Here is a 22,141-nt window from a genome sequence, read left to right on the forward strand (position 1 = left end):
GGGATAGTATAGCCCTCACTAGGTTACATTTCACACACTTAATTTTTTTTAGGTAACCCAAAGGCTAAAATCTTTCCTCATCATGCTAAAGCCTGGGTGCAGTTCCCATGGGTTCAGTTGCAGCTGGAATAAAACAGACTCACTCACTCACTCACTCACTCACTCACTCACTCACTCACTCACTCACTCACTCACTCACTCACTCACTCACTCACTCACTCCTATAAAGGCTGACCGTGAGAAGCAGTGTTTCCAACAAGTGCTTGAGGCATTGTCCCTAACCATTACACACATTTACAAATGTCCTTTGAATATTGGAGGCCTATCGCTCTTGTTGCCAAGTCTTGTTGGCCATGGATGGGAGGATAACAACATTTTATCCATTAACTGCCACACCACAAATGTTAAAATCAAAACCAATTGTGTGCTGGCTCTGGTAATTACAAGTCAACGGTCATCTCAGTCTTTGAAGTCACCTCCTTGAGAGCGGTGGTCTCAGTTGCTGCATATATTTTTTGTGTCTGTTAATCATCCAATTATATTACTGTTGAGCCTCTGGTACCAATGTCCGGTGTTGCCTTGTTTGAAGAAAGCTTCCACAGCGTCTACGAGGAGTTAGCTGTATACAGCACACTGTCGCTTAGCTGCTGTTCTTAACATTGCATCTCATGATATGTTTGTTTGAAGACTGCTATTGGTTCCATAAACACGTTGTTGTTGTTGTTGTTGTTGTTGTTGTTGTTGTTGTATTGTGATGTTGCTGTCGATGGAAGAGTGAAAGGATTTTTTTGCCATGGTTGACAGGATAAGGGAATGTGTCATTGGGAAAGCATTTTGGGGAATGTGTCATTGGGAAAGCATTTGGGGAAAGGTGCCAGGAAAGCATTTAGAGAAAGGTGTTGGTGGATGGGAAGCGTTGAGAGAAATGTGCTGGAGGAAGAGAGTTTTCAGATGATGTTCGCAAGAATGTTGGGTTGAAGATGCTGGTTGAAGGTGCTGCAAGGTGTTGGGAAAGTGTTTTCGGAAGATGTTGGTGGTACTCTGTTGGAAGGAAAGATTTTGGAACAAGTGCAAGGAAATATTTATTGGGATGAGTTAGAAGGAAAGCATTTTAGGAAGGAAGGTACATGAGATCAGTTGTTGAGAAGGCATTTGGAAGGTGGTGTTGAGAATCTGTTGGATTGAAAGGATTTAGCGGAAGGTTTGATGATAATCTGTAGGAAGGGGTGTGTGTTGTGTGGTAAGCCTAGTGGTTAACGCTTTCCAACGGCATGCTGAAGACCCAGGTATGATTCCCCACATGGAATATTACTGACAACAGCATAAAGCTAAACTCATCCATTTATTCGGTTGGAAGGGAAATATTTTGTAGTAGGTCTTAGGAAAGGGCATGGGGGAACATTATGGAAGGAAAGAATTTTTGGAAGGCGTTGTTGAGAATCAGTTGGATAGAAAGTGTTTTGACTTAGGAGCTGGGAAAACGTTTTGGGGTAGGTGTTGGGAAAACATTTTTGAGTAAGTGTTGGGAAAACATTTTGGAGTAGGTGTTGGGAAAATAATTTGGTTTAAGTGTTTACCTGCCCTCTAGAAGACTGGGTTTGATTCCCTACAAGGGTACATGATGTGAACCACATTTCCTGTGTTCTCTGCCATACTATTGGTGGAATATTGCTAAAAGCAGTGCAAGAACACTCACTCTTTTTTTTAAAATTCAGTTATCTGTTGCTTGTTTGAAAAGTCAAACAAACCAAAATTACTTTTTTTGGGTCTTCAAAGGTGCACAAGACAACGAACCACCATATATGTATTTTTTGTGTTCCTTAAGAAAATATACTAGACTTGGACTGGCAGACTAGCGTTTGTGTCGAGTACTGGTTTAACATATGTCATGTGCAGGATGTTTGGTTGAAATACAATGCTGCTGTTTCCTGTTTCATGGAGAAATGATAAATATCTGGAAATAATTTTACGAAGTTCATCAAATTTATTAAAGTTTGGTAAAGCTAGAAAGGCATCTTTTGAAATTAAATTAAATTTTGAAAAAGCAAATTAAAACTTTGAAATATGTTACTGAAATTTCGTGTGGACTGTTCAAATGGCATTTTATATAATCAAGATAATATGTCATATTTTTTATGGACATGCTAATTGTGATGCTATGAAATTTAAATGTCCACCAACAATAAGCATTATTGGGAAAATAATGAACACAAATGATTCATAAGAAGTAAAAATTGTTACACCTGTGTTCATCATGCTTATGAGAGAAGAAAGTTTTTAAGAATTGTTTGAAATAACAAATTGTTGTTTTGTTTATTTCTCATGCTTATGAAAGGAAACATTTTCTTGATAAACACTTATTAAAATTATGTATATTGCCACATAAAAGTTGTCATTAGCTTATGAGTCAATGGCCTTCATTCTGAATAAAGTATTGTGACTTGAACTTAGGCCAGTCATATGTTTAAATTAACTTTTAAATCACATTTAAAACCAAAATACTTATGACAAACTGGTTGATATGACACTATTTTCTAATTGCTTTCTGAATATTTGTTTCAAAGGCATATACAGAACCTATAAGAAAAATTTGTGGTTTCTTTGAGTTCGTTGCAACAAACTGAGACATAATGAAATATTTTGTGATAGCCTTGTTCATCTGTTAAAAATATGAATTTTCTTTGAAGTTTAAGACAGTTCTGAATGAAGATAGTGTTGATAGTAAATAGAGAAAATTCACTACTTGATACATTCACACACCAATTTAAGTATGTATGTACTCTCTAAGTATTACTAAATAGAAGTTAAGTGGGAATTTTCCAAGTACAGCGTTACATATAGATTACAAATTATAAGACATCTCTTTAAGCTATCACATAATATCAAAAAAAAAATTTCACTTTAAAGTAAAGTATGTACTTTAAAAATACATACAATACATTCTTATATTGTAGAATTAATGAACAGATAAATAAAAGGCATATCAACAGCAGAAAATTTGAAGTTAGACTTCTCTCTATAATTTCAAATTTGGTATTAAACATAAATTCAAAAATCAAAATTCTAAAAAAGAATACATCATTGTAAAACATTCAGTGCTATTGTACCTAAATTCAAAATTGAATTTTCACAGTAATATTAACAATATACTTATTAAATATATCTTAATAAATAATAGTGCTTATATATAGATGTATACAAATCTGTTATTGCACCAGAATCAAAAAGTAAAGTTTTCATAGTAAAATAAAGTATATTCCTATGAAATATATCTTAATAAATTATAGAAGTTATAAATAGATGGAATACAGTGAGAAAGTGACACAGTATGTCCAGGGTTAGGGTCAGAGTTGTCCAAGTTTAGCCACAGTTTAGACAGACCGAGGCTATTGCACCTACTACCCTCTCCAGTCAGTCGTTTCTTCACAGACAAAATGTACCCCAGTTTCTTGTGCAGAAACTGGTTTCGCTAATATTTCATCCTGGCCCTGTACATTAATGTTGGTGCAAGCGTTCTGATTGGCTAGGCTAGGCTCACGCCACAATATGGGCCTGGGCTTAATGTAGTGCACAAGTTATTCGTGGGGGGATGGAAGAGAGAGAGGGGGGTCGAGGCTTTAGTGGACTGAGCCAGACAGTTTTCTTGTGGGTTGCCAGACAGACTGCTATGGAATACCTCCACCATGCTTTTCACTCATACTGCTTACATACCACTACTGTTCTTTGGAAATTATCAGCCCAAACTACTGCTGAATGTTTTTAACGAGTTTGGATTTTCAACTGAACAGTACTGAGTTCAACTTTACTACTGAACATTTTTAATTAGTTTTCCTTTATAAGTGATTCTGTTCAATTGATTATGTATTTTGGAAGGTTTATCTTTATTAATATTTCTATCAACAATTGAAGCTTTTGAATAAATTAATATTAATAGACATATATAACGGTTTGGAATTGAATGATTTTTTTTAATGTGTTTCATTTCTCTTATTTACTGATTACAAATTTGATGTGTTTTTTTCTTCTCTAAAGCACTTATTTTTCTTTAATGAAATAGTCAGTTCAGACTTTAGCACCAGGTTTTATTGGTTTAATAATTCATTAATTGTTGAAACATTCAATTAAAGACAACTATTGGATTCACCATTTATGAATTGTGAAAAGTGCTGGTGTACGAATAGTGAAGGAGTTATTTAATTATTTATTAGTGATCTTCTGTCGTAAATGGTGCATGTTCAGTGTTAAGACAAATTCTGGTAGATAACAGAAATTAAATAAGTTAATATTTCCTGAGGAAAAATGACCTTTCAGAAAAACAATTTATCAGTCTGTGTTACTGTCAAATTATATCTATATTTTTATAGATAATTATATCACCACCCTGTGTAGTGAAATAAGGACATATGATTCAATTGACATACTAGCAAAGTTATTGTTCCAGTAAAGGTATTGAAAGGTTTATCATGATGAACCTTCATACATGTTGCCTTGAATCTGTTTTCATAACAGCCAGGTATCTGGTCTTTTGATTATATATTGTTTCATCTGGTGTAATGAAAAATATAAATTTCTGGAATATTTCCCTCATTTGTTGAAAAATCATTAGACGAACTGAAACATTAAAATCAAAAGTGTATGGTTTGTTAGTCACTAAAACAAAGAAGTAATAAAAATATGTTTTTTATCTTTTTTTCATGTTTTCTTTTTTTAAAAAAGAATAATTAGTCTGTTTTCTGTTGATATAAGATGAGTCACTGTACAAGCTAAGCATTCAAAAGCTCCCACCTGTGAAATAAAAGAGATTAAACATTTTGTTTTAGATTTGAACTTAGCAGAATTCGTTAAATTAAAAATTAATCATAAAATGAGAATTTCAAAAGTGGATATGAAATTTGAAAAAAAAATTTATTTTGGACTGACAATAAAAACACTGAATGGTTTTCATGAAATTGTGAACTTGTATGAATATTTAATGCGTCTAATGTCAGAAGTAAGTTCTTAAATCAGAATGTTTGTAAATCAAGTGCAAGAAGCTTTTTGACACAGGTATTGAACTTTTCTGACAAGCTAAATAATTATGACACAAGTTAAAATTTGTTTGTTTGTAAATTAAGCAAATTAATCTGTCTAAACCCAGCGATTAATAGTTATTAGCGTACATCAGAAATAAATGTTCAATCTGAATACATTCAGATTCAACAAAAGTGGCTGATATTGAACCCTGCCATTAATACTATGATCTGATTATATCAGAAGTCTTAAATCTAAATGTTTTCAAAGCTTTGAATTTTGTCAACAGCAACAGACCTAAATACCATAATCTGAATATGTCAGAAGTAAGTCTTCAATCTGAATATCGTAAAATTCAGACAAAGTATCTCACACTGAAGTCCACCATTAATACTGTGGCCTAAAATAAGTCTTAAAATGTGATTTTAAAAAATTAATTTACTAAACGAATCTTCCAGTTCTTCTTGAAACCAGCCATAAATTTCTGTGTTCTGAGTATATCAGGAGTAAATCTTATGTCTTAGTTTAAAATTCAGTGAAAAGTAACTAATATTTAAATCATACATTCACGTCAGGTTGAAACAGAAAAAAACAAACACAAATGTTTAATCTGAATGTATCAAAAGTAAAGTTAAATCTGAATTTTTAAAACATTGCTTGCTAATTGGTTCTGCCTGTCCCTACCATTAGAAACTAGCAACACTTACTGCTGCTCTAAAGGCAGTAAGGATGAAGATGATAAGGATGTTCCTATGTGCCATCAGCATAGTAAGGGTGTTCCTATGTGCCACCAGCATAGTAAGGATGTTCCTATGTGCCACCAGCATAGTATGGATGTTCGTATGTGCCAGCAAGATAGTAAGGATGTTCGTATGTGCCTCCTCATACACAGAATTGAAACCAAGATTACCGTTAAACCTTTCAGGTAATTTACTGTGACTCAGACGTCACACAAGTACTGGTGTATTATAACGTAGAGGTCGGAGGTCAACCAGTGGGATTGACTATCTCCATAGCAACTGCCAATCAGGGTTGTACAATGTTGAGTCGAGTCGTCCTATTTCTGCTATATCAAGCAGGTTTTGCGGCTGGTCCTTGTTATTTCCAAATTGAGACTGGAATATTTTTTGACACCAATTTCTCTAAACAGGTCCAGAGATTCAAATCCTACAGTAACGATTCCATATTAAACACCTGTGCAGAATCAGAGACATCCTTCTCTGTGTCCTTAGATCTCTCCACTCAGTCTAAAGCAGCTGCAGCAGTGCGTCGGTAGTGTGCCTGCCTCTCTTGTTCTCGCTAACTGGCTTAGCCAGCATGGCTGTTCAGTCAGCTTGGCTGATACTACAGTGTCATAGGGTAGCTACGCAATGCTCACACAGGCTGACATGGGAAGAATGACCTAGATTAAGGTCATGTTCTATATACTAATGGGCAGGCTTTTCTCTCTTGTCTCCCCTCATATGGCATCCTCCTTTTCTTCTTGTAGCCACGTCAGGAAACAGACTGAGACAGATCAATGAATTTCAGAGAAGACATGTCTTTTCCTTCCTCCTTATCCTCTATCCTCGTCTCTGTTTCCCACATGTTACCGTGACAGTGTTGAGCACACAAAACACACACATCCCTGGTATTCCGAGATCGAGATCTGTACTGGGGACTGAGAATGTACCTGGTGTAAATTGGAAGTAGCTCACCAACACTGTGGCCAGCTTGAATCTCTGCCTGGCTGGCTGGCTGGCTGGCTGCCTGGCTGGTAGGCTGGCGGAGTGAGTTTAGAACAGTCAGACAGTTCAGTACAGTACTGTGACATGGTGCAGTCAAGGTTACTAGGGCCTCGGCAGGCGAGCCAGCCACTCTTTGTCAGATAACGACTAAACATATTTTGTGGATTCTTACATTTTACATGAGGCAAGATACTCCCCCTGACGGTGACAGGCTTGTGACTGTGAGTATGGGGTAATTCCCACTGTTGTTGTCTCGGGTTAGATAATGCCTAGCTGTCTGACCTCCCTCGGCAGTCAGTCGAGGACTTATAGGCATTTTTGTGTTGGGGATGAGAATATAAACGCGTCTCGTCCAGATTTGGCTCGGGCTAGGCTGGGGCCAGATTGAAGGGAGAAGTCCATAGTGGGTGAAAGAAGTCACGTGTTAGGAGAATAGACGCTATGCTACTGGTTACTTCCTATTGGGCTGACCTTTTCTGCCAGCCATGCGACTCACTCAATGGCAGACTCCGCCATCAGAGAGACGAGATCTTTCCAGGACATGGAGGTATTTCAGTCTGGATGTTGTGTCACTCGTGGACTTACCACGTAAAAAGTGATCGTCTGCACGTTGTTGGATCTTTAGAAATGGCGGGAAGTGATGATGAGCGAAGCAAGCCCGTGGCTAGACTTATGCAAAGTGGCCCCACAGCCAGGACTAGCACAACATGTTGGACTGACCTCACTACTGCTCCTTTCTCAGCGCTTTTTGAGACTTTTGAAATGTCTCGAGTGATTTTGTGCGCTCTATTCAAGGTAAGTATACCGACAAGCGTTGGGGTGATTAAGCCATGCATGCACCAGGCACGGGTCAGGTCGTCTGTGATGTAGCCTGCTACTCAGCATTTATCTGCAAATGCATTTACTCTATGACATACTCATGCGCCAGATATTTAAACTGCGCAGGGGGTGTCGTTCCTTTGCCTCTTTTTAATATCGGCCAGACAGACACCTCTGTGATTTCGGCATGCCGTCTGCCTGTGATCTGAGAGGTCAGACATTATTCGCAGCCCTTTTTTTCCTCCTTGCTCAAACTTGAACCTTGCCTATCTGCGTCAGATACACCATGTCGTAGCACTTCCCGCCTGAATCGCGTCCCCTTGCTGGCAAAACCTGTGTCTCGCTTCAGACATGCTGCTGTAGATTGGTTTTAAATCTCCTATTCAAAGTTTTCACACATAAAATTGAATGAAATTTTTCAGTTGAGTGACGTGTTCAGTGTGCAGGCTTGACATAGGGTGAGCAAGCGTGGTTTCAGACAGTATGGCGGATTGTTGGTCTATCAAGGAGGGAGGCTGTATGTAGAGTCTTCTGCATGTCTTGTGTCTGGCTGATACCCCTTTCTTGATGGCGCTGTGCGAAAATATTCATTTGGAGGTCTATCTGTTTCCTTTTTGTTTGGATTTTGAATTATTCATAATGGTTTGTGGATTTTTAAATGTGGCCATGTGAGTTGTGGTATGAATAACTACCTGACATCGAGTCTTGCTTGTAATGGCGTCCTCGTAGGTGTGTCGGCATGGTGAAGTACTTGCATCGGATGCGCCTCGCTTGGGAAGAGGCGACCTCGCGGGGTGGATTTTCTGCACTTTTTGACATTGTGGGTGTGTGCACTGTGATAGGACAGGGGACACATACCTAGTGTACATCTTGTGAGACTGCACAGACGCTAGGCGGGCGCATGCGCAGACGACCTAGCTGTATATGCCCATTGCATTTCTAAACCGCCAAATTCTGGTGCAGAAGAACGTTAGGTCTTTAGTGTGACCGGGGCTGCCTGTTTATGAGCATGGAGCTATTATGCAGAGAGAGTTCGTTATGGTTTTTACATCTATGGAAGACATGTGTTTCTTAATCTGGAATTGAGATTGAGACAGTTGAAGTCATCTGCAGGTAGTGGTTCATCTAGGATGGCCGTCACGTGGACTTCTAGTCAAGACAGACGATGCAGATCACTCTGTCTGGGGAGTAGGTATGTTGTCTTCGTTAGTTATTCAAATTTCTCGGTGCTTCTAAATGATATGGCGCGCCCCGCCTAAATTTTAATGCATACAGTTACCATATTATCCTGATTTAAGAATATTTTTCTCAATTTTTCACTCGATTTTTCACGGGCGATAATTTATGTTACTTCCCTCTCAATGTCTGTCCTCTACCTTGGCGGTTGGAGGCTGAATGTGAATTCTGTTTTTTGAAGAAAAAGCGTTGGGTTGTAGCGTCTGCATTATCTGTGCATGTCTGCATGTCACCGCTGTGCACTAGGTGTCTCATATTTTAGGGTTATTGTGGCGCGGGGCTAGATAGCTCACATTTACCTTGCATAGGATCCACAATTACACTCATTTCTATGCAGTGATGTAAGGGTACAGGGCTATTAGGATCTCGAGGTGTGTCAGCGCTCCATGCACATGAGACACTTTTTATCAAAGAAACTTTATTATCAAGATGTATCTCAGAACAAGAATAATTATGACATTATTTGTCGACACTACTGTCTAGGACAGACTGACATAGGGTGTTTTCATATATACGAATGTCGCTTTCAAGATGGCACCCTCGCTGTAATGACACGTGAACTTGAGCTGATCAGACGGGTCTGAATGCGCCTCGGAGATGCGCATGTCTTGACGCCAAATTTGCAAAAGTGTACATTTGCGCATGCGCCCGTGATATCTTTTGCTAAAATATTTGGTTCGTTTATAAATTGCGCCTTCCCTCCCTGTACTCCCCATCAACGCATTTTGAAATAGATCCTACAAATTTTAAAATAATTTATATATTCTTTAAATGGACACCCGTCAACGGTATATAGACATATACTTTCTCCTTTTTACCTACGTCGCGCATTACGCTCATCTTTATTAGCGTGTAGATTGATTTTAAAAACTTTCTTGCATAATTTAGTCAGATTAGGCACTCTCAATGACAGCATTTTCAAATTTGGGGAAACTTCAGTTTCTCAATATGTTACTTGACAGTTACACAGATCTTTAATTTGTCACCAATACATGCAACAATCGTTAACGAAAAGACTTTGGCGCACATGATGTTAAACTCAACGTTCTTCTCAAGATCATCACGTCGACACACCTGGATTTCATACTTACTAAAGTTGGTGCATGGATGGAACATTGTAATTTCCAATTCTATAACTGAAAACCGATCCAGTTACTGTGAAAAATCATGTGGCCAAACAATTTTGTCAGAATGTTGTCTCTTTCCCATGGGAAAGAACATAATTAGTTTGCAGTGACAGTGAAAGAAAAGTCATCGATGTCCAAGGCATCAAGTGTTCAAATTGAAAATGTTGTTTCATGGCAGCAATATTGTAATAATATGAACAATTATGAAACACTTTGGAGAGAGACTGGGGTCACTTTTTCATGGGGTTGCAAAATCTGCTCTATTAAACATGAACATTCATTCAGTGTTTCATTGTAACTAGATTTCTTACACTTTAACAATATTATGTACTCTTTGGGAGTATGGTACAGGTGAAAAAACAGGCTGGCGCTTGATTGATAAGTTACGGTAAGATGAGACAACTGTAGCAGAAGATGGTTGTTAATGATTCTTGTGGACAACTATTCATATATGTAGGTTACCTGTCACTTATGGTGCTAGTAGGTCACTAATCATTATGTTGTGCGTAAGTTACGAATGCTGTGCGTAAGTTACGAATGAAGTATATTGTACGGAAGTTACCAGTCATGTATGGTGTTATTAGGTTACGTGTCATGTAGTATGTTCGTAAGTTGTGAATCAAATGTATTGGGTGTAAGTTAATAGTCACTTTTTTGTTACTAGTCATTTATGTTGTACGTAAGCTATGAATTCTGTATAGTGTTTGTATGTTACTAATCACTTGAAGTGTTTGTAGGTTACTAGTATGTAAGTCTCAAAGCTGTTATGGTGTACGTAAGTTAGTGGTCATATATGGTGTACGTAAGTTACTTATCATTCATGGTGTGCGTAAGTTACTTGTCATTTGTGATGTACATAGGATCCTTGTCATTTATGATGTATGTAGGTTACCGGTGTAAATATATGAGAACTAATTCACAATGCAAATAGAGATTACGTCGTTTATGGTTTAGTAAATTACTTGTTAGTCTTGCTGCTAGGCGATGCCTTGTCAGTACTAACGTAGTGGGCAACATATGGACAATGTTAGAAGTTCACGTGTTACTGAACTTGTACGGTATGTTCATACTTACTGTATCTGGTGGTAGAAATGATCTGGTATTGTACATAGAAATGATGCAAGTCTTTGAATGACATTTAGAAACACGACACAGGAGGAGGAGAGTTTGATGGTGTTAAATTCTAGAAGTAGAAGTTGACATCGTTGAACCTCTCTTCCTCTGAAATGATGTGGTATTGTATTTACTGTGTATATATTGGGTAGAAATGATCTAGGTCTATGTATGACATTTGGAAGTGATACACATAAAGGAGGGTGTTTTATTGTTTCAAATACAAGAAGTAGAAGTTAACATCCTTGAAACACTCTTCCTTAGAAGTGAATCACATGCTTTATATTCAGTGTATCTAAGGGTAGAAATTACCCAGTATTGCATGTACTCTATGCATCTTGGTGTAGAAATGATCTGTTGTGTGTGTATATCAGGCATATCGATTGCTTGGAATTATCAATCTTGAAATAATATAGGATATCTGTGCTATTAGGCAGACTGACAGTGGTTCCCCTGTCACAGTAAGGTATATTGCTGGGTACAGCACCTGTCATTCCTCAACGACAAAATGATGTGAATGCTATACCTGTTGCATTTGCTAAATATAAGTGAAACCTTTAATAGTCCCTAAATGTAAATGTAACGCTTTATATTTCCTGAATACATTTGAAACCTTTAATAGTCCCTAGATGTAAATGTAACGCTTTATATTTCCTGAATACATTTGAAACCTTTAATAGTCCCTAGATGTAAATGAATTTTTTAATTGTTCCTAGATGTAAATGAAACCTTTCTTAGTTCCACGATGTAAATGAAACCTTTCATAAGTCCTTGATGTAAACGAAACCTTTCATATTTCCTAGACGTAAATGAAACCTTTAATAGTCCCTAGATGTAAACGAAACCTTTAATAGTTCTTTCATGTAAATGAAACTTTTAATATTTCCTTGATGTAATTTAGACCTTAAATATTTCCTGATTGTTAATGAAACCTTTAGCATTAGAAACTTGAAATGTCATTAAACGGAGACTGGACTCAGGTTCACAACTATCCACTGTTCATGACATCTGCACTACACATACCTGTAATTGCTTGTGACAAATAGCACCTATGATATCTCCTCATTACAGGTGATGCCTGTAGGATTTGATAGACATAACTGATACCTGTATTATTTTCTTGATAGAAATGATACCAATGTAATGATAAACACAAGTGCTTACTGTAATTATTGCTCGATAAAAATGATACTGGTTAAAATTATTCGATATGAATGATACCTATGTAATAATTGCTGGACGTAACTTACACCTGTGATATTTGCTCATTAGAAAAGTTTCCAATACAGCTGCTTCAGTGCTGTTTTTTAAGCATTAACAATGCTTGTAGTAGTTTCTACCTTGTAACCATACCTGTAACATTTTCTATCTGTAAAGTGCCTGTAACAGGTAATACAATTATTTTCTTTCGTAAATGGTATCTGTAATTGTAATCATTTTCTGGGTATTATTGGTACCTGTAACATTGGTAATTGTATCTGTAATATTTGCTGGGTATTAATGGTACCTGTAATAGTGGTAATTGTATCTGTAATATTTGCTGGGTATTAATGGTACCTGTAATAGTGGTAATTGTATCCTTAATATTTGCTGGGTATTAATGCTGTATGTAATATTTTTTGGGTATCAGTGGTATGTGATTTATTCGTTGATCATTCAACTCAAGTACATACAATAGCAAGTGTTAATTCATTGAGGCAGAGAGGGTGTGCAGAGTTAGTCATATTTTCTAGTATTTTATTGAAAACTGATTATGTTAGTAAGAGATTGTTGTTTCATGGGGAATGACATCACTCTCTGTGAGATAAGTGACAGCACTTACCTGGGTTTACACCAAGGTTCAGACTGGTGACACGGCTAGTTGGGTTTACACCAAGGCTCAGATTGTGGCAACAAGTCTAGTTGGGTTTACGCTAAGGTTCAGACTGTGATGACAAGTCTGGTTAGGTTTACACCAAGGTTCATACAGGAGACAAAACTGGTTGTATACACCAAGGTTTAGACAATTGTATCTAATCTGATGAAGATACAGACTCGTCACATGGGTGTGTAGTTTTCAATCAGATTTCAGATGTCAGAAGACTGACAAATCTGGTTGCATGGAACAAGTTTGGTTTAGAATAACTCAAGATTCCCTACAATCACTAGACAAACATTAAAACCATCAGATGTACCATCAGAAGGTGCTGAGCTCAAGGTATTGAAGGAGGCTAGTGTTTAAAGCATTCAAGTCATTAGGGTAGATGTGTTTGTTCAAATCCTCTCATATATACATCCTTTGCTGCCATGCAACTATTAATTTCAAATATGTACAGAAACCCTTTTCTTAGTTCAAAACATACAGCTTATATCTCCAGCAGGAATGAACAAAGCTGTCATACCTTCAGCATGCTAGAAACTCAAGGTTACTTCAAATATTTAATTTTGCCTGTTTTTCCTTCCACAGAGCGTGTTCACCAATTTGGCGCCCAGTCCATGGGAGAAGACCGTGCCTGGCACCCAGCCATTGTACAGAGACTCCCATTCCAGGCAGTTCCAGTGCTCTTTGAATTCTCTGATACCTCTTAATTCTGTCGCGACAACTGAGAATTCCAGTCATGCTAGGAACTGCCAATGACTTGGATCACTTTCAGACAGGATTGTGCCATTCATCTTAATGATCTTCTAGCAGTACAAATTGTTAGAAACACGTGGGAATCTTACTATGTGAAGGTGTGTTTATGTGAAGGTCGTACAAGACTTACCTGCTATACTCATCTTACCTGGTGATGTTAAAAGTGCTTCGACAACAAAACATGTCTATGGTTTAATTTAAAGGAATTTAGTTATACTGGATAGTGAAGGGTTGAAGGTAAACTTGTGAAACATTCTTGGTGTAGAATTGAGGTGATTGTATGTTTTACTTGCTGAGCATATTTTTGTAGTATTTAGAAGGTTTGATGTTTTTCCTGTAAAACATATTGTTGGTGTTGAAATGAAAAGATCTTATAATTTTCCTTTCAAACACTTTCGTGGAGTAAATTGAGAAACTTATGTTGTATATTCACAGAGGATTTGATGTTTTACCTAAAAACATATTCTTGGTGCTGGCAATTGAAGTGTTGATAGTTTATTTAAGAAACATATCCTCAGTTTTGAAGAGAGAAGATTTTGTGTTCTTTTGCTAAACATAGTCCTGATGAGTGGAGATAAGATCTCTGGTATTGAGTAGGGAAGATTTCATGTTTTCTTGCAAGCAAAGTTTTGTTGTAAGGAGAATGTCTCTCTTGGTAAACACCTCTTTGGTATTGAATATAGATGGTCGCATATTATATGTTTATGTAAACTTGTCTTGATGCCCTGGGGGATATTTGATGTTTAACATGGTTGACCAATCCTTGGTATTGAAGAAAATGTAATATTGTACTTGCCAAACATGTTGTTAGTGTAGTAGATAAAATATGGTGTTCATGAAGTAAACATATCCATAGCATTGAAATCAGGGGAGTCATGATGGTTTGTTTACTGAACATATTCTTGTTGTAAAACATAGAAAACTGGATGATTTACTGACATTGTTATACATCAGGTTTTACAATATGACATTGTTATACATCAGGTTTTACAATATGACATTGTTATACACCAGAGTGCACAACATGACATTGTTATACACCAGACTGCACAATATGACATTGTTATACACCAGAGTGCACAACATGACATTGTTATACACCAGAGTGCACAACATGACATTGTTATACACCAGAGTGCACAACATGACATTGTTATACACCAGAGTGCACAATATGACATTGTTATACACCAGAGTGCACAATATGGTATTGTCATTCACCAGGTTTTACAATATGACATTGTTATACACCAGAGTGCACAACATGACATTGTTATACACCAGAGTGCACAACATGACATTGTTATACACCAGAGTGCACAACATGACATTGTTATACACCAGAGTGCACAATATGACATTGTTATACACCAGAGTGCACAATATGGTATTGTCATTCACCAGGTTTTACAATATGACATTGTTATACACCAGAGTGCACAACATGACATTGTTATACACCAGAGTGCACAACATGACATTGTTATACACCAGAGTGCACAACATGACATTGTTATACACCAGAGTGCACAATATGGTATTGTCATTCACCAGGTTTTACAATATGACATCGTTAAACACCAGGTTGTACAATATGACATTGTTCTACACTAGATTGTACAATAAGACATTTTTATACACCAGGTTGTACAATATGACATTGCTATACATGAAAATGTATGATATGACATTGTTCTACACCAGGTTGTACTGTATGACATTTTTACACACCAGGTTTAACAACATGACATTGTTATGCACAAGGTTGTACAGTATGGCATTGTTATACACCAGGTTGTACAGTGTGACATTGTTCTACAGCAGGTTGTACAACATGACATTGTTATACACCAGGTTGTACAATGAGACATTGTTATACACTAGATTGTACAGTATGGCATTGTTATACACCAGGTTGTACAGTATGGCATTGTTATACACCAGGTTGTACTTTATGGCATTGTTATACAAAAGGTTGTATTATGAGACTTATTTATACACCAGATTGTACAGTATGACATTATACACCAGATTGTACAATATGGCAGTATTATAGCCTACAAGGCACAATATTAAATTAATGTACAACAATATAGTTACAGCATAGTTACTAACAACAAGGTATGGTAGACACAGATGCTTGCTAACTTGTTGCAGTTTGACATTCACCATGATACACTCAAGCATGTGGCTGATGCATATCATCATTTTCCCAATTCTTGATAGGTCCCGATATCAGTCACTAGCTTGTTAGGGCCAGATATGAGATAATTTACTCACCTCTGTTAAAACTGAAAAATAGCTTTGTATTGAACAGTAAACAAGCAAGCAAGCAAACAAACAAACAAACGTTGTGTTGTTCCCTGCAACAGGAGGCCAATGTACTGTAACATTGTAAATGATAGGTGTGTTTCCACTTATATCTTTTACTATGTAATGAGGACAGAATAACATTCTATTTGGAGGAATATGTCGTCATAGCTTAGCACTCGCTATTGGTCAGTGGAATACAGATTTCCTGGAAGATAATAGTGTTAATCTGAATCTGTTCTTCGTCAGTGCTATTAGTTTCAGTTTCCCTGTCTTGAATGATAGACCATAAAAAGTGGGAACGTGTATCAAGGAATTGAATGATGACCTTATTGATGAAAAGGATATGGCAAGTTTCTATTTTGATGACTTTCAGTAGACAATCGGGAGTTTTTCTTGTCCGAATCATTGTCGTCTGATGGAGTGAGAGTCAGTATCAAGCCTCACAAGGAATGCCTATGAACTTGTATTGTTTTCACAGATATTTCAGGTGTTTGTTCTACCTTGACCTCCCGAACTGTAGTTCCACCCACCCGTCACTCACTGTTGGGCAGTTGGATAGCCTAGCGGATACAGCATATTTGTCATGCCAAAATCCAGAGTTTGATTCCCCAAGTGTGTGTAAAGTTCATATTCCCTGCCATGATATTGGTGGAATATTGTTAAAAATGATGTGAAACCCAACCTACCTCACTCACACCCTCTCTCTCTTTCTCTCTCTCTCTCTCTCTCTCTCTCTCTCTCTCTCTCTCTCTCTCACACACACACACTCTCACTCTCACTCATTCAACTCAACTCAAACAAGAAATATGGTGCTCCTGTCAGGTAGAGAAATGAATTAGCATGACTATAAGAGATGATAAATATACAATGATCATACAATTGTTAAAGGTGGTATACATCATACTATTGTGTGTTCCCCACAATGGTACACATACTTCATTAATAAATTTTCAACGTACTGGGCATACATTTCTGCATTGTGTGAAAATGTTGATATCTGATCCTTCTTGAGTCTTGCAACAGATAGTACACAGTGCGCGAAATAATTTCCAAATTTTGATCGCCAGTCAGGCTCGCTTTGTCTGAAAGTTACCAGTCCACAAAATAATTTATTAGTGTGAAATGTAAGTGTAGAAACTGGTTTCATCATTAGGCTGATGAGTAATATGATGAACATTTTTATCAGGCCATAATCTTGCATGACTTAAAAGTGTATTGTAGTTAGCATTATAATTCAAAAGTGTGCAATGATCAATATGTCAGAAAGTGTGATAAATTTACAAAAGTCCCCTTTGAAATTGCATTAGCCAATCGTTCTAGTGACTATGGAGATTTACTGAGCAGCCTAGATTTTTACTAGCCATGGGGCAGTGTCTATTTTGCACACTGCATGTAAAGCAGTGTAGAGGGTTATTCTTTGATTCAGTGCAGAGGGTTATTCTTTGATTCAGTGTAGAGGGTTATTCTTTGAATCAGTGCAGAGGGTTATTCTTTGGCACTCTAAATTGTAAATCTTGAAGAAGTTGGTTACAATTGGTCTTTAACAACCCTTGATGTTGCAGGAGGTGTTGGGTGGTCAGGCTCCATGGCTTGGTTTACACATGCATCCCATTTGCTTAGATGATGCTTATGCTGTTGATCACTGGATTGTCTAGTCCAGACTTAATCATTTTCATAATGCTGGAATATTGACGAGTGTGGTATTAATCAACGAACAAGTTACAATTCTGAGCCCTGTTTCACATAGCCATTGTAGTGCTACAAGTGTTGTAAGTTGCAGTTCTGAGCCCCGTTTCACATAGCCATCGTAGTGCTACAAGTGTTGTAAGTTGCAGTTCTGAGCCCTGTTTCACATAGCCATCGTAGTGCCACAAGTGTTGTAAGTTGCAGTTCTGAGCCCGGTTTCACATAGCTATCGTAGTGCCACAAGTGTTGTAAGTTACAGTATGTTAGGTATGATAGCTTCAGCGCTAACTTTGTGAAACGGGTCCCTTGACCATTTCGTGATTCATCAGTGTGATAATACCAGTGTTACTCCATTTTTAAGCATGCCTTGAGCAATATTAACTTTCTTAGCAAACTGAGAATGGATTATACGTATCTGACCTATGTAATGTGATTATCAATTAGATTGTATGGCAGTATATTGCAATACCATGAACTGATCATCAAAGCATTCGTAGCACTGCAAGCTATTATAACTGTATAGCTTGTAACAAGCTGATACTCACTCTGTGTAATGTGATTAACATGAGATTTTATTGCAGTATGTTGCAATACAGTGTACCAATCCTCAAAGCATTCATGGGGCAGTGGGCTAGCCTAGTGGTTAAATTGTTTGCTTGTCACACTGAAGGCACGGGTTTGATTCCCCACATAGATAACATGTGTGAAACCCATTTTTAGTGTCCACTGTCATGACATTGCTGAAAGGTTGCTAAAAGCAGCGTAAAACTAAACTTACTCACTCATTCACTCACTCATCAAAGCATTAAGGAAGTAGTGGGGTAGCCTTGTGGTTAAAGTGTTCACTTGTCACACTGAAGATGCAGGTTTTATTTCCCACATGGGTACAGTTTGTAAAGCCCATTTCTGGTGTACCCTGTCATAATAGACGTAAAACTAAAGTCTTCCACTCACGATGCACTAATGCTAAATGTAGGTCACTGTGAATCAATATTAGCATCTTTGTCTGTTGTTTAAAACCATCCTTCATGTTGCGACATTCTCACACCAGAGCTTTCCCATAGCTCAGCAAGATAATAACAAGGATGTTTCATATCTCACCAGATCTTATTCCTATTTTAACAAGATAATATGGTTTCCTCAACTATCAGCTTGAAAATAAAAGGGTTATACCATATGTCAGTCAGATTATATATGGGTTACAATTTAGGTTTAACTTAAATTATTTCATATTTCAACCATTTTACATCAAGAGATGAAAGGTCCAAAGCTATACATCACTATTAACCTGTGTGTCAGAACTATCAAAAAGTTGTCTCAATAGTATCATTAAGGGACATGTTGTTACATGTCTCAAAAGTGCTTTATAAAGGCTAATTCATGTCTCAACATTATGATATCAGTGTTAATCCATGTGTCAGCACTAGCATGTTGGAGTTAATCCATATGTCAGGAGCATTATGTTTAGTTAATCCATATGTCAGCAGTACTTTCTCATTATTAATCCATGTCTCTTCAGTTTTATATTGGAGTTAATCCATACCTGAACAGTATTATATTGGTATTACTCCATGTCTCGTCAGTATTATACCAGTATTAACCCATGTCTCAGCTGTGATAATCCATCTGTCAACAGTATTATAGTGGTGTTTTGCCTGCCATATCTTAACAGTGTTATAGCAGTATTGATCCATCTCTCATTGTGTTATACCAGTGTTCCATCTCTCAACAGTGTTATATCAGTGATGATCCATCTCTCCTATGTGTTTTATCAGTGGTAATCCATCTCTCCTCAGTGTTATATTAGTGATAATCCATCTCTCCTCAGTGTTATAGTAGTGCTATTCCATCTCTCCTCAGTGTCAAATCCGTGGTTTTCCATCTCTCAACAGTGTTATGTCAGTGATAATCCATCGCTCCTGTGTGTTTTATCAGTGGTATTCCATCTCTCCTCAGTGTTATGTCAGTGATAATCCATCTCTCCTCAGTGTTGTCAGTGGTATTCCATCTCTCCTAAGTGTTTTATCAGTGGTATTCCATCTCTACTCAGTGTTATGTCAGTGTTATTCCATCTACCAAGTGTTGGTCCATCTCAAAACAGTGTCATTCCATCTCCTAACAGTATTACATCAGTGTTATTCCATCTCTCAACAGTTGTTTATCGTGTTTATGCGTGTCTCACACAATGTCTCAAGAAGGTTTTCTCAAGATTGATTGTAAAAATTTCAAGTTGAGTATATCTGTCTTAGCCAACATTTGAGCCACTACCTGGTTGTCTTGTCGTTTGTAGGCTCACCAGCCCTACATCAGATAATGTTCTATGGTCCCCATTTAGCACATAGGAGTAAATCTCTAGAAATGTTAGAAATTGTATCATATTACAGGTTATTACAGTTTAATGTCTGACACAAATGGCGATTACCATCTGCTCTACAGTTTGCTTTGCTGTCATGATTGCATCCTTTCACAAGCACAGAAAATTATTCTTCACCTAAACTATTGCTGTATGAAAGCCAACAAATGTTTGGTATTTTTTGGAAATTTGAGACATCCTTAACTCTTATGCCACGATTATATCAAAGGATAAAAGAATTAAAATTGAATTTTTTTAACAGGGACAAAGAAGTAGGCTTGTTTTTTTTGTTTGAATGGCTTTCTATGAGATTATAATGATGGGCTGCTTATGTTTCAATACTCCATGGATGATACTGATTGAGTTAGATGCATCAGTTCAGTGTGAAAATAAATACCAGAATATTCCTGTACTTACAAATTTAAATATTAATCATATTGTTAACATTAGATGCATGTATTTCATTCAAAAGTAACAAACACCCATGTAAAGAGGCAAGTTAGAATTGACCAGTAGCCCATGCCTGTTGTAAGAGGCAACTAACAGGATCAGGTGATGACACGTCGTCTTCATATCCCAGTTAGGTAGATCGATGATCATGTTGTTTATCACTGTATAGTCTAGTTCAAACTTTATTAATAGATTATTAATAGACTGCTGCCATATAGTTGGAATATTGCTGAGTGTGGCGTAAAACTAAACTCACTCACTGAAAGTGGTATTAAGTCAGGTCATGGAAATGTTGTGATTTCCAGGTGATTCTAACTGTTGTACGTTATGTTTCAGCTCTGTGGTCTGTTACGACATCGTGCAAGGGGAATAATGCTGAGGAACATTGTCTCGTCTGGGTGAGTCTTGCTTCCAGTGTCAAAAACAGTTCTTGAGCATCATGACTCTGTTTCCATAATCGCATGATCCCTACACACAAATCTTATATCTGACCCAAATCCTCAGGTATTCTATCAATATAAGGTGAACGGTATTCCATGCAGTGTTGTGGAAGGTGTTACGAATTTAGAAGATTTCAGATTCTATTTGAGGAAATAAGCCATCAATGAAAAGTGCCCTTCCATTTGTTTCATTCTTGTAAGAAGAGCTAGTAGGCTTTGTCGTTAAAGTTTATACATACGTTTAGGTGAACCAAGAACCACTGTGCTTTTGACAGTTGTTAGGGGTACGTTCTCAGTATACTGATTTGATTATGGATTTTACGGAAGTTAATCCGAAAGCATCTGTCAGAACAGTATCAAAGTAGTCTTTTAAGTTGGATAAAAATACGGGATAAAAAGATATTTTCAATGATTGTCTTAATCAGATACTCTCAGAAAAACTTGTGTAATGACTGACGTGTCATTAATGTTATAAGTCTATGGATAGTTGACTTTTCTATTGTGATAGGTACCTATGCCAAAACGTCACACCCATCGCAATAAAGAAGTTGACTATCAATAGAACTTGGCTTTCCTTCTTTACAACTTCTAAAATGCCTCTAAAATAAAATACATATGAGTTGTTTACCACCTGGGGAAATGGGGTAGCCTAACAGTTGAAGTGTCTGCTCATCACCAAAGTTTGTGAAGCACATTTCTAGTGTTGTTTGCTGTGAAAAATCTGATAAATGCTGAAAAATAAATAATGCTGAAAAGTGCTGAAAAATCAAATAAAACCATACTCACTCTCCCACTGTTTTAGCTTTCACAGATTCAGTTATGTTTTTATACATTTGGGTCATATAAAACATATTTTCTCAGATCCCAATTCAGAACCTGATAACACTTCTGCCAAATTTTGCAACACTGTCTCATCATTTGAAATCTTAGATAAGGAAGCATTTACTCCAGATCTTAACTACAGTATGTCTTTGTGGATAATTTAACAGTAAACATTTTCATTCTTTTGTATAATATGTAGCATATTTTAATGTGATGGTAATTTGAAATCTTCATTTCCTGAAGTAATTGATACACTATCAGTGAAATACACTCATGAAATATTTATATATCAGAACAGTTATGTAGGTTCTAATATCAATATAGTTACACTGTAATAAATCAACTGGAGTTGAAAATCTGAAATATTAATGAACGTGTTCAATCTTGCAAGATAAACATACAAGATGTATATGCTGAGGTGTTGCACATAG

At 37.0% G+C, this 22,141-nt stretch overlaps 1 protein-coding gene across 8 annotated transcripts in view; it reads left to right on the plus strand.

Moving 5' to 3' along the window:
- The window catches only part of LOC137290394 (uncharacterized), a 376,153-nt gene that overhangs the window by 271,116 nt on the left and 82,896 nt on the right, over positions 1 to 22,141 (plus strand). For 5 of the 8 annotated variants that reach the window (XR_010957208.1, XR_010957211.1, XM_067821311.1 and 2 more), the window contains 2 exons: positions 13,479 to 13,744; positions 20,785 to 20,846. Coding sequence is in view for 2 of the 8 variants with exons in the window: in XM_067821311.1 (XP_067677412.1) it covers positions 13,479 to 13,649 (171 nt within the window). In the remaining 6 variants the exon portion in view is untranslated. Of the gene's footprint in view, positions 1 to 7,012; positions 7,533 to 13,478; positions 13,745 to 20,784; positions 20,847 to 22,141 lie in introns of those variants that run through there. The other 3 variants (XR_010957207.1, XR_010957210.1, XR_010957212.1) reach the window with 2 other exon arrangements.

Source organism: Haliotis asinina, chromosome 1 (assembly GCF_037392515.1).
Source record: "Haliotis asinina isolate JCU_RB_2024 chromosome 1, JCU_Hal_asi_v2, whole genome shotgun sequence".
In the NCBI taxonomy this organism is placed as follows: Eukaryota; Metazoa; Mollusca; class Gastropoda; order Lepetellida; family Haliotidae; genus Haliotis; species Haliotis asinina.